Genomic DNA, 13362 nt, shown 5'->3' on the forward strand with positions numbered 1-13362 from the left:
TGTACCAAGAGATTGTTGCCATTTTGTGCCTTCTAATGAAAAGCTGCAGAACTCACAGCAGTGAGACTGTTTTACTGATAAGAAATAATAAACACCTGAATCTGAACATGAAACACCATCTCAGGTGCCTTCAATCCAGACCCAGAGAAACCCACAGCTGGTACCCTGGCACACCTCAACTTTTACTTGATGAACAGAAAATGTCCTAGAATGAACTGCTGAGGACTTTGCCTTGGACCGGTTTTCAGAAGTATCCTCAGAGCTCTTTTAAAACCTCCCTCCACACACATCCCACAACCACACTCTGGTACTACAAACTCTGTAAAAGATTATTCATTCCAGAGAAGCTAAAAGCAGCATTTCAATCACCAAAAAAGCCAAAATTCTCTCATGGAGCTGTGGTACCACCACAACCCAATTTATTCTTTCTGGAACAAAGGCAGAAGATCTGTAGGAAGGAGTGGCTGGAAGGGTGGAGCCTAACGCTGACAGATCATCTGCTGGCTTGATTTTAACAAATTTCTATTTATATATTATATAATAATATTCTATGATTATTCCATTTATTGTCCTTGTGAAAGACAACAGGGAGGAAGAGATGGTTTACCTTGGCTAAGGCATCGTAGGCAAGGCCCAGGATCCCGTGCCACTTGACCCCTGGCAGGAAGAAGTTCTCTGACTCCAGGATGGTGGCAATGTTGATGGTGTAGCTGCCATAGAGTCCTTTGGGCATGGTGATGACATCCGTGCCCAGCACTCCAGTCCAGCTGCCTTGGCTGTACTTCACTGTCACCTCCACCCCTTGAGATCTGTACGTGCTCGACCTTTAAAAGGAAAGGACACGCTGATACACGGGCTGCTCATTTACAATGCAAGACAACAGAATATATTCCAACTCAATTTTGCCCAGAGAGGGGGAAAAAAAGGTAAATTAAGTATGCAAAATATGTATTCATACTGCTCCTAAAATAAGGAAAAAGCAGAAATTAAAAACCCCAAAAGTCAAAGCCCCATTTTTATCCAGAAGCCATCAATAACTCAGTTCTTCACAATGTGTTTTTTAAAAAAATAAATAAAATATTTTATCACCTAGTGCAGTGTCCCTGACTCAGACTGGTCCATAGAAGCAACTTTTTAACTGGAGAAGGAATGTATCAAATGGCACTAGAAAATGGAAAGCTGCTGAATTCAAATCTGAACTTGAAATGCAAAGCTAACTGAATAGCTGTAGGCTAATACTTCATTAATATTTCTAAAAGATCCCTTTTGGGTAAATTGGAATGTTATTGTGAGTACCAGCAGTAAGACAGAGGTTTCCTAAATCTGCAGTTTGACCTATCTGCGAGGAAGTAAGTAGAATTTGATTAACAAATGATTCACTGACTTGGAGGAGAAAAGGAACTAATTTTTTCTAGAGCAGGGAAGCAAAGGCAAATGAGCAGGTAGGTATGGCAAGCGAAAGGAGGAACTGAATCCTGTTTAAAATGCTTTACAAATAGTAAAATCTTCAATAGATTTTTAATTTTAAAGACCTGTAATCCACAGGTATTGTTATATCCCACACACATCTCTACTGAAGAGCTTCAAAAGTTCTACATCCCTCACAATTTACTTTGGATCCTCTCCTTGGCACACAGCTTCCTCTTTTGGAGAGACAGATGACCACACTCAGCTCATCTCAAAAGACTTTTCACAGCTTTTTGGGAAGTAAATTTGGGGGGGGGGGGAGTGTAAAATAAATTTATAACAGCATCTTTACATGTGTGTAGAACAATAGAAAGGGCAAAGGTTTATCAGGCACAGATACCTTGATCAATCCAGCTTTAATCTAACAGCCAATGAAGTGGCTTCACAGGCCCTGTGCCTGAGCTCACCAGCATGAATTTGGAAAATTAATGAATAATTTTCATTATTATGAGGAGCAAGCTTCAGATGGAAACATGGACAAGTCCCATAATTCAAACAGCTTCTCCTGAGGAACACTTTGACCATGTGGACCATGCAACTGACTCTTCCAAGGCAGGAGGCCAGGCTCTATCCCTAAGCAGTTCTTGACAGTCCCAAGACTTAAACCTTCAAGGGTTAACATCCAAGGCAGCAGAAACATATGAGATAATATTTCAAAATGCAGGAGTTCCAGAGGTACTGCTATTACCTGCACCTGATCACTTCCACTGCTCCTGTGTGATTCTGCACTTGTGTGACACACAAAGGAACATCTCTGCTCAGGCAGGGTCCTCAGAACACCTCTGTGACACTGGCAGGACATTTTATAAATCAAAATAGAGTCTGAATAATTAGCAGCATAAGGGAAACTGCGGGGGCAATAAATGAAAGGGAGAATGCTTTTCTTCATGGAGAAAAGTGCCTGGCTGAGCAGCAGAAGAGGAAACATCTGAAATCAGAGAGAAAATTGAGTGCTGGGAGAATAAAATGAAGCAAATCTGCAGATAGCAGCAGTGCATGACTAGAACAGCAGCACACAGCTCTTCTTCCAGAAGTAGGAAGAGCTCTGGACCAGGACACAGAAAGACTGGATTCACTTTCCAGCACAGCTGCTGACCTTTCCTGCTTCCTCACCATTTGTGCCTCAGCTTCCCCACCTGTAGAAACGGATATAAACACACTCATCTCATCTGTAATGTTCACAAATGTCATATTGAAGAGGAGACTTTATTACTGCCTTCAAGGAGCAAAACGGGTAACATGGGGAGGGATCTTGCAGTAAATTGCATTCTGCTCTGCAAAACCACTTCCCCATCCTCTTGCAGTTAATCAGCCACAGGGTTTTTTCACCTTTCCACCTCACTGATCTAAAGGAAGAAAACTTTAGAGGTCAAAACTAGAGACTAGTTGTAATTCATGGGCTGAGTGTTATAAAACAAACACAGCACAGGAAAGAAAATTACAAACAAGCTGTTTTGGCTGTGATGAGGAAAGGAGAAATTCACATCTTCCAGCAGGACAAAGTAGAAGGAGGCAAGGAATAAGGACTCCTAGATCACGGTCCTGTAGGGATCCTACTCCTTTCTCCCTCTCCTTCCCATCCCTATCTTCTCTCCAAAGCAGCCACCAGAAATTGGTCCTCAAACCTCACATGGATCTGGAGCCCCAGCTGAGCAAACCAGCAATGGGGTAATTTCCTCTTGCAGAGTTAATCCTCATTACCAGCACACAGCACAGAACAAAACACAACCAAAATCTTATTTCTCATGTCACAATCCTTATTGCAGCAAGCTCAACGTGGCAATAGCAAATCCCCCATGTGCACGAAGCCCTGCCTAACACTGACCTCACCAAACAACTTTAAGACAAAGCAAACGTGAAAATACAACAGAAATTATTGATTTCTAACCAAGAAGTCCCATCTAATCTGCAGGGCTTCCACAAAATTTTTTTTTAATAATTTTTTTATAATTCACCCCAAGCCACAACCTGTACAGTGCACACAACCATCCTGGCAGGATTACACTGCAAAAGCAGCAAAACAAGCAGCAAAAGACAGCAAAACAAGTTTCTTTTGTTTGATGGTGTATAACTTATTGTATTACCTCAATTTATTGCCTGTATTTCTCTTACCTCCCTATCTCTTGGAAAGATCAACTCTTGAGCAGCTTGCTTTTGAAGCTTCAGATAGTGAGGCAGTAGTACTTTTTATTTATTTACTGAAATAAAACTGAATACTGTTCCTGAATACTGAAAGCCCTGAGCATGTCAGATTTACATACTGCTGCAGAGCCATCACCGATCACTTGGGTTCAAGTGTAAAAATCCCTTTATTTGTCTGTTTAAGTAGCTCTTTTATCATAAGTAGAGTACTCAACAAAACTACTTGTTATTTTCAACAGCATGAGAAACAAACACAGTGATTTCTTTTCAGATCAGAACAAATCAGGTAATTTTGCAAAACCTTATACATCATGGCGACTTATAGAGCATGATTATCACAGCAAACTCAGAACTTTTTACAGCAAAGGTTTGTCAGAGCCACTCAAAAGCCCAAGTTGTAAAAGAGCGCGTGGTAACAGCTTTATTCACTTTGTAAAGAAAGAGGCAGATAATTAAACAGCAGGATTATATCACATAGATTATGTGATACAACAACATAGTTTAACAAGTTAGTTCTGGAATTGCTCCAGGAGGGTTCTTCCTGAAAAAACACACTCTCTGGCTCCTTTGAAACAAAGACAATGCCTCTCCCATGCACCCCCCCTCAATTTCAGTCAAAAAAGAATCATAGAATCAATTTCTGATTTTGATCATCTGAATAAAATTAAACTAAGAGTGTGGCACCAGGAAATTAAGCCCCATCACTCTCTGCAACACAACATGAATATTCTAATAAGCACACATCTATAACTCATAACCCATTAATTTAACAAATTACTAATCTTTCTTCCCCCCTTGTCTTCAACTTGCAGTTTAAGACATCGGAAGCACTCCATGACAATATAGGGAAAAACTGCAGGAGTGATTACCAGATGAGAGGAAACCCCTTTATCTAATCTCAAGTGTTCTTCCTAGGAAGGAATACAAGTGCCCACAGGTTGTTTTTCTCATTTACACGTGGGCAAAGGTCACTCTTGGGTAATTTTACAGATCCAGCTGATGTGGTATCAATGCCCCTTGTTTACCATCCCTCAAAATCATGACAGCCAAGCGTGCTGCTTTGGGCTGGGGATGGAGTTAATTTTCTTCACAGCAGCTAGCACAGGCTGTGTTTTGGATTTGTGCTGGAAACAGAGCTGAAATATAGAAATGTTTTTGTTATTGCTGAGCAGCTCTTGCACAGAGTCGAGGCCTTTTCTCCCTCTCACCCCACCCCAGCACTGCCTTGGTTTGCACGAGAATTTGGGAGGGGACACAGCCAGGTGACCCCAGGGATATCCCACACCTCAGCAGATACAGCTGGGGGAAGAAGGGAGAAATGTTTGGGGTTTTGGTGGAGGAGTGGCCGTGTGGGGCTGAGTTGCCATCAGGGTTTAAATCACAGTGCCAGGGAAGGGGTTCTGACTGCTGGGCAAAGTCTACCCTAAGCCAGTCTCAAAAAGAGACAAACAGCAGCACCAAGGAAGTAGAGGTGACTGGGCTGCACCTTCAGTGGGGAGAAGTCTCAGATAAAAGCTCCTGGATCTGTTTCCAAGCATGTGAAGGACAGTCATGGAGTCATAGCCACATCACACCTGACCCATCTCACTCCCCTCTAGATCAGGACTGGAGGCACAGATGAGGAGAACCGTGGCTGTAGCACATCTTGGCTCCTGTCAGGCTTTGGACACCAGCTCCCATGGCATTCCCATTTGGAAGCTGAGGGTGTGGGGCTGAACAAGCCAGCCATGGTGTGGGCTGAAGGTGGGCCGCACCCCTGGGCCCAAAGGAGCCATTGACTCGTGACAAGCAGAGCCCCAGGGGTTGTGAGTGGAGGAAAAACTCCACAGTCTGGAGAGAAGGAGGCTCAGGAGAGACTTTTTCTTTACAAGGCCCTGGCAGGAGGCCACAGCCAGGTGAGAGTCAGGCTCTTCTCCCATGCAACAGCAACAGGACAAAAGGACACACACCAGCTGTGCTGAGAGAGGCTCAGGCTGGACTCCAGGAGGAATTCCGTCATGGAAATGGTTGTTAAACGCTGGAAAGGGCTGCCCAGTGAGGTGGTGGACTCATCCACCCTGGAGGTGACCAAGGAAGGCCTGGAGGTGGCACTCAGTGCTCTGGGCTGGTGACAAGGTGGGCATTGGTCATAGGTTGGACTTGATGGTCTTGGAGCTCTTTTCCAACCTCAGTGATTCTGTGAAGGTCTTCATCAGGAGCCTACATGAAGGACAGACTGCACACTCAGATCTGCATCAAAGGGAGAGGCTGCCATGGCACCAGTTACATTTTTTGAGGTTCAGGTTGGACAACAGGAAATATTTCCTCCCCAGGACACTGTGGCATGGCACCCTGGACAGATCATGGGTTCTCCATCCTCAGAGAGTCACAGGCCTTGGCTGGGCCCAGCCATGGCTCACCTGCTCTGGTGACAGCCCCAGCTCATTTTAGGTGTGTGCCAGGTGACCTACAGAGCTTTCTTGCAACCAATGTTTTTAAAAGATCTACCTGATTTCACTGGAGCCAGGATCCCTCCAATTTATTTATTTAAATGTAGTTAAAATATTAAAAATGGAAGAAGCATGGTGTATCCAGAAATCTGCTGATGTTTGAATTGTGAGCCCACTGCAAGACTCCATCAGTGCAACCCAAACCAGAAACTCCTGCTGCAATTGCTCTGGACTTGATTGATTTTTAAGAAATGACTTAAAATCAAGTAATGACTTGATTTTGAGTAATTTTTCAAAGCACCCTTAACTAACTCTTTAGGGCCTGGACTTCAAGGTTTCATTATTGACCTTATATTAAAGTTCTCAAAACACAGTGTTCACTGAGAACATGATCAGAGGCTGCAACCTTCACATGATTTCAGTCTGTCTTTCTTCACACATAAACTCTGCTGTTGCTGTTTCAACTGGTTTGTGTTTCTGATGAGAGAGGCCTTGTCCTTCCAGTCTCAATAACATCAATTAAGAGAAAGAATGCTTGCGCTTTTAATCCTTGCAATTAAATTTTCTCTAGACACTTCCCCTGGAAGGGGATAGCTGGCTGGCATGTAAAACCCTGCAGTAGTGCAGAAACAGCCATCAAGCAGTATCAGAAATAGCGCTCCAAAATTCCGGATTTTCCAGACCTATCACATCAGCATGATGTGAAATATCTCCATTAACTTCTAAATACATGACAGGAGGTGAGGTTACTCCAGTAAGCAGCATGGAAATAACAGATGTTCCTTCATTCCCAATGCATCTTACTGGAAAAAAAGTGTAAAACCCTATGTTAAAACACATGTGAGGTAGTGAGAAGGGTGATGCTCCCCAGTTTCCCAGCACTCTTAGTATTCTTATTCATATGTTTCAGCCAAAAATAGACACTGCATTTTGGAGTTCACCTGAAATAATTGAAACCAGAGAAAGGCAGAAAGGAAGAAGAAGTGTGATTCAGACAGACAAAGCTTGGCTGTGATTAATGTCAGCTTATGCTAAACACAGCAAATTTAGTGCATAACAAACACCAGAAGCACCAAGTTGTATTTTATAAATAACCAGATTCATCAGGGTCTGTCCAGATCACTGACTGATTGAGGCCTGTGGCCAAACTGAACAACTAATTAGGTTTTGACTAAGTAATTTTGCTTCTGGATGAAATGTCAAGTAACTGACACAATTACCAGCTTTTAATTTTTGTTTTCAAACAGAGGCAAAGCATATTGAAACTTTTAATTCCTTGCAAGTCTATTCAGGTAAGAAATTGGCTGAAATTGGTGTGATTTTTGTAAATGATTTTTACCCTGTAATCATCTTCTCTTTCCTCCAGTTCTAATTAGTGCTCCTGATGTTCACTCAGAGCTCAGCTGTGCTGCCACCAGTGGGGCTGCTCGTGGTGTCAGGCATCAGGCAAATCCAAAATTCCCACCAGGCAGCCAAAATCCCACTCCCATGGGATGTCACAGGAGCCCCAGGAGCTGCTGCCTTATTATCCTGACTTGCAGAATCCAAAATAACCCCCCTAATTTCCACCATGGGTGCAGAACAGGTACTTACAGCTCAGGATCGAAGTAGGATGTGACATCAGGATCAGGCACACCTGCTACAGCAAAATTGCTGCTCCCAGTGTCAACCAGAATATTTAACTGCCCAAAAAAAATAAAGAAAAAAAAGGAGAAGTGATTTGCATACCCAATTAAACAAATGAACAACAATAAAACATTGCAGTTTTTGTCTAAACTATCTTCAGTTTTAAAATCATGATGAGCATTGCCCTGGGAAATAAATTTAGTGTCACTTTTGGGAAAGATATGCTGCTGCAGCCCGTCCAAAACAGCTGATCCTGCTGAAAAGTTTCTAAATAATCTGTTCCTGAAAGGGGGAAAACCCGCCAAGCCCACATTTACACAGCAGATGAATTCCTGATCATCTCCAATTTCTTTTTGGCCCAAGCCCACATTTGCACAGCAGATGAATTCCTGATCATCTCCAATTTCTTTTTGGCCCAAGCCCACATTTGCACAGCAGATGAATTCCTGATCATCTCCAATTTCTTTTGGCCCAACCCATGAGTCTTGGCTGAATTATGGACTGCTTAAAGCTCTCTTTGTCTTAGCGCTTGTGAGATTTCAAGGCAGGGGCAGAGTACAAGTCTGGACAGAGATAAGCAGAAGCATGGAGCTGCTTTGTGGGCTGGAAAACACAGGAGCAATGCCCAGTTCATCCTTTACCACCTTTAAAAATGAGGATGGCAGATATATTAACACCATGACTGAAAGGTGGCCTAAGAGGGGGCCACTTGTTTGGTTGATTGGGAAGGTGATTTAGGCTGAAAATTGCCTAAAAATGGACAAAATGGGACACCTCTTTTCCCCATCTAGTTCAGGTAACTAGGCTGGTCCACCACAGCTGCACAATGGCAAAGCAGGATCACTTCTTTCAGTGAGACCTGGAAACCACATAGGCACAGACCATTAAATGGTAAATTTAAGTCAGTCAGAGACTCTACTGTGTCACAGACATGTTTTATGAAAAATCCTTTCCTTAGGATTTTTTCTCCTGAGAAGCTGGGAGGCCTCAGGAACAAAATGTAAACAATGATTATCTGCTGCTGTGGAATGCAACAGGTGCATCTGTGATTGGTCTCATGTGGTTGTTTGTAATTAATGGCCAATCACAGTCCAGCTGGCTCAGACTGTCTTGGTGAGTCCAAAGCCTTTGTTATCATTCCTTTTCTATTCTTAGCTAGCCTTCTGATGAAATCCTTTCTTCTATTCTTTTAGTATGGTTTTAATATAATGTATATCATAAAATAATAAATCAGCCTTCTGAAACATGGAGTCAGATCCTCATCTCTTCCCTCACCCTGGGACCTCTGTGAACACCATCACACTACTGCTACCAGATCAATGGTCACACTTTCCCCCTGCTCTTGGCTGGATGCCTCCCAAGCCTCCGTGGCAAAGCCACAGGGCTGTGATGCAAACCAGATCAGGTTCCTCACCTACAGATACCAAGAAAAAACAACAACCTTCCACATCAGACAGCCACTCCAATGGATGTAGTCAGAATGGATACCAGAAAAGGGTGATTCCCTCCTTTGGAGACAGCATGGCCTCAGATTGGCTTAAAACACCTGCTCCCCAGAAAAATAATAAAGAATTAGGTGTGGAAACTCAGGGCACAGGGAATATTTCTCTGTCTGCTCTGGGGTGCCCTGACCCCCAGGGCAGCACTGACTCTGACCCTCATCCATGGAGAAAGTTTCCCAGACTTCAAGATAGACAAGAATCCACAAAAGTGTGAAATAGATTATAGAGAGCAGTGTAGGTGTATCACTTGGTGAGAAATTGAGGGTTTGGGGTTTTTAGTCTGTTGTGGATGGCAGCAAGATGGAGGGCACAGGGTGCTGTCCTGGGTTTCTTCTTCATGCTGCTTCTTCCTCCTTCTCCATGGGTTTGGGTGGCATTTTGTAATTGGGCAGAAAAGTCCCCATTGCAGCTCTGTGGGATCAGTTATTGGGTTAAAAGGGAAAATGATGCAGGTGTCAGTTCTTCATTGGAGGAGACAACATCAGGGAAACAAGTTTGATGTTGACAAAAGAAGTGGAGAAAAAAGGCTGAGCTCAGAATTGAGTGTAAACACAAAGGAGGATAAAGCATTTTAAAAGATGTGCTGAATCCTTCTCTAATAAGACTGAGTGTAGACAAAAAGTGTGAGTCAATGCTTAAAAACATCTTTGGTTTGCTCATAGAGGAGAAGGGAGGTGATGGTTACCCTTGTTTCACCCTTTTCATATAGTATGGGTCTGAGGAACTCTGAAATTTAAACAAGCACACAAAACCAACCAGTAATTTCTGAGAATCTCTACTGAACTGCAGACACACTCTGTCATTGGTATTCCCAGCCCTAATCTTGCAGAAATTTTAAGACTGAAAAGAAACAAACCAACAACCTTAGCCAAGCTGCATCCCAGATTTTAGATTAAGCAAAGACAATGCATTAAAATTTATTTTGCAACCACATGAGCTAGACAGAGTCACCTAAGAACAAAAGGACATCCACAAGTTCACTTGGCTCCAGGAGCCGAGGCTTTAAAAGAAAATAAGAACCTCTGAGGCTCTGCAATAAAATCCAAAGTTTGCTACATAGTTCATTTCAATGCTATCAAAAGCCTAACATTTTTTTCAACTACCTAACAAAGTACAAACTATTCATTTCCCTCCCTTCTCTAGCATAGAAATCATATTAAAAATAAACAACAAAGAGCAGCTACAACGTGTGCCTGCATCTATCAGGACTGACAAAATTTGCCTCAAAGGGGTGCTGCAGGGCTTAAATTAATTAGCCTTTCTGAGGTAGTCTGAGATGCTTGAGCAATGGGCACCATACATCAGATGCATAAATACATGTAGGTGTTGCCTTAGCCTCAGTGATATGCATGGCACCATAAACGGAGGAGGACTTGGGGGAGAAAAAGAAAACCCAACCAAAACTAAACAAAAATCACTGAATATGACACACATGAAAGATATTTCACCCCCACACCTTAAACACAATGTTATCATCACAGAATTCACAAACCATCCAAGGAAAGGGCAGATTTACTACCCACAGGACGGAGCAAATCGAGATTTCCAGAATAAAATAGATATCCCCCACAAAGACAGAGGGAAAGCACAAAGCTGGCTGAGCACGCAGGCTCCAGCCCACTCGGACACAGCAGAGCTCACATGACAGATGCTATTGAGGCTGACATTCTCCATCCACATGTTTGTGCATAATGAGATGCAGGCAGCCAGGGCAGACACTGATTTATTGTAGTCCTCACAATAGCGCCAGTGATTAGCAGTTCATTCTGGGCTGGGTATAACTGACTGAGTTCCCTTTCTCTCCTGAATTTTCTTTAGTGCTTTCATGTCTCATTAAGAGGAAATTTCATGTTGCCTCCACTGGAGCCTCCTTGATTCCTCATGGAGCTGCTGGGGCAGCTTCAGGCAAGCTCTGGAGAGTCCCAAGGTGGCCACTGAAGGAGCCATGGTCTAGGGCTGTCCATCCTGTCCTGTCTGAACCACAGACAGCATAGTGCTGAGAAGGATTTTGGGGTGCTGATGGGTGAAATGTTGGACATGTCCTTGGAAATGTCAACTTTCAGCCCAGAAACCAACTGTATCCTTGGCTGCATCCAGAGCAGTGTGAGGGGGAAATTTTGTCCCTGAGCCCCTCAGGTGATTTCCCACCTGCAGAGCTGCCCCAGCACAGGGAGGAGCTGGAGCTGCTGCAGAGCCCAGAGGAGGCTCCAGGATGGGCAGAGGGATGGAACAGCTCTGCTGGCAGGAAAGGCTGGCACAGCTGGCATTGTTCACCTGCACAGGAGAAGCTTTGGGCTGAGCTCAGGGTGGCCTTGCAGGGCCTGGAGGAGCCCCAGGAAAGCTGGAGAGAGACAACTGCCAGGGGATGCAGGGACAGCACACAGGGAATGGCTTCAAACTGCTAGACTGGGTTTAGATTAGATATCAGCATTAAAATCAATGAAAAACTACTTTCCTTTTGCTTTTGGAAGAGGCAAAGCCTTTTATGGGGATTTTTTTTTTGTGGTTTCCAAGTTCAATTACAGACCCACACAACAGACACTAAGAGCAAATGAACTAAATTGTTTCTTCCCCTGTGGACAATGCATGTATTTTATGATTGGCTTTTTGCAAATATTCAAATGAATATTATATGTGTTGTGTTAGTAAGTAATGCTGTATTAATTCTCTTAAGTAGGGTGTTAAATAAAGTTTTAAGTTATAACAAAATGTTAAAATAGAAACGATGCTATGTAGGATATTTTTTTTAAAGAAAGGACTTGCAGTGAGACAGCAGCCACAGGACACCTGAATTTTTCAGAGAAAGAGAATTTATTGCTCCATTATCAGAAGAAACAAACTTCTTCCTTCCTCAAAGGTGCTGTCAGGATTCAGAGGAAGAAGTTGATGATGACCAGACAGAATCCTATATTTGAATGGAATTTATGCATCATGTATGAAGTGTATGAATATGCAACAGGCTGTTGTTTTTAAGGGTTAATCCTTTGTTAATGTGTGTCCTTTTTCTGCTGCCCAGAAAAATGTACCCGGACTGTCCATAACTCTTTGTCTTTATTGTCTCATATTGTCCTAATTCAATTTGGCCAATTTATTCTTACTCTAATTGTATTACTATTTTTATAACCATTTTATTACTATTAAAATTTTAAAAACAAGTGATTGGCATTTTTCACACCCCCTAAAGGTCACCTTAACCGCAGCTATGGGACACAAAATCTGCACCTGGTAAAGTACCTGGAGATTATTTTGCTGTCTGCTTTTCCTGTATGCAAATAGAGCTGTTATTATTAACAGGAGGCACATAAAGATCCCTATTTTACAGTAAGCAAGACAGGAACATCCACCTCTGCCATGACAGACTCACAGAGGGAGCCTGACACTATCTGTATGCCATTAGTTCGTGGTTATAAAAAGAAGCAAATCCAAACTTGTTTACTGAAAGTCATGAACACTGAAAGCAGAAGCCTCAGAGGTCATGCATTTTACATTTTTTTCTATTCTGAAGGGGTAGAGACACTAAAAATTCCCCAGTCCCAACGATTTCTTTCAACTGAAAGTCAAACACTTTGTCAATACTTCAAGGATCCCTTAAACTTTCCAGTGCTTGATTCAGCAGCAGCATCAAATAGCACTTACTGCATGCTACACAGCTTCAATAATTTAACTTAACACTGTGTCTTTAACATTTTTAAGCCTTACATTGCTAAATATTACATGCTAAATATATAAACATTATATATACATACATGTGATATATATATATATATTACATGCTAAATATACCAGAAAAAAAAAAAACCAAAAATTGACTACTGATATGTTATATTTTTTTCACTCAGCAAAGCTTTGGCTGTCTGTGGTTCAGGCACCAGCCCTGGTTCAGCAGGTGATGTCAATATGACACATCCACACTAGACTGGCTGTTATTCATGCCTCATTTAACTGCCTGGCCTAGAACAATTTGCAGTTATCCACCATGCATGCAGAAAGTGACTTCCTTCACATTTTCAGGGGAAAGTGAGAACAGCAATCATTCATTTTTTGTTGCAGAGAGGTTGCTCCTCTCCCTTAGCTGGGACAGAAGTTGCCTCTGTTCTGGTACACACCTGCTCAGACTTTGGAGAAGTTTCTCTTCCCTGTTTTAGTCTGAGGTTGGGAGGTTTTGGTAACTTCCAGAAAAATACACTAAACAAATC

General features: G+C 42.6%; 1 protein-coding gene across 1 annotated transcript in view; it reads right to left on the bottom strand.

Annotated features, from left to right (window-relative positions):
- Positions 1-13362, bottom strand: part of BACE2 (beta-secretase 2) — a 56046-nt gene that overhangs the window by 21456 nt on the left and 21228 nt on the right. Inside the window, exons 2-3 of the mRNA XM_058045327.1 lie at positions 7632-7720; positions 608-824 (exon numbers count right to left, since the gene is read on the bottom strand). Of these exons, the coding sequence (XP_057901310.1) occupies positions 608-824; positions 7632-7720 (306 nt within the window). The remainder of the gene's footprint in view (positions 1-607; positions 825-7631; positions 7721-13362) is intronic.

The sequence above is a fragment of the Melospiza georgiana genome, chromosome 2, assembly GCF_028018845.1.
Source record: "Melospiza georgiana isolate bMelGeo1 chromosome 2, bMelGeo1.pri, whole genome shotgun sequence".
Classification (NCBI taxonomy): domain Eukaryota; kingdom Metazoa; phylum Chordata; class Aves; order Passeriformes; family Passerellidae; genus Melospiza; species Melospiza georgiana.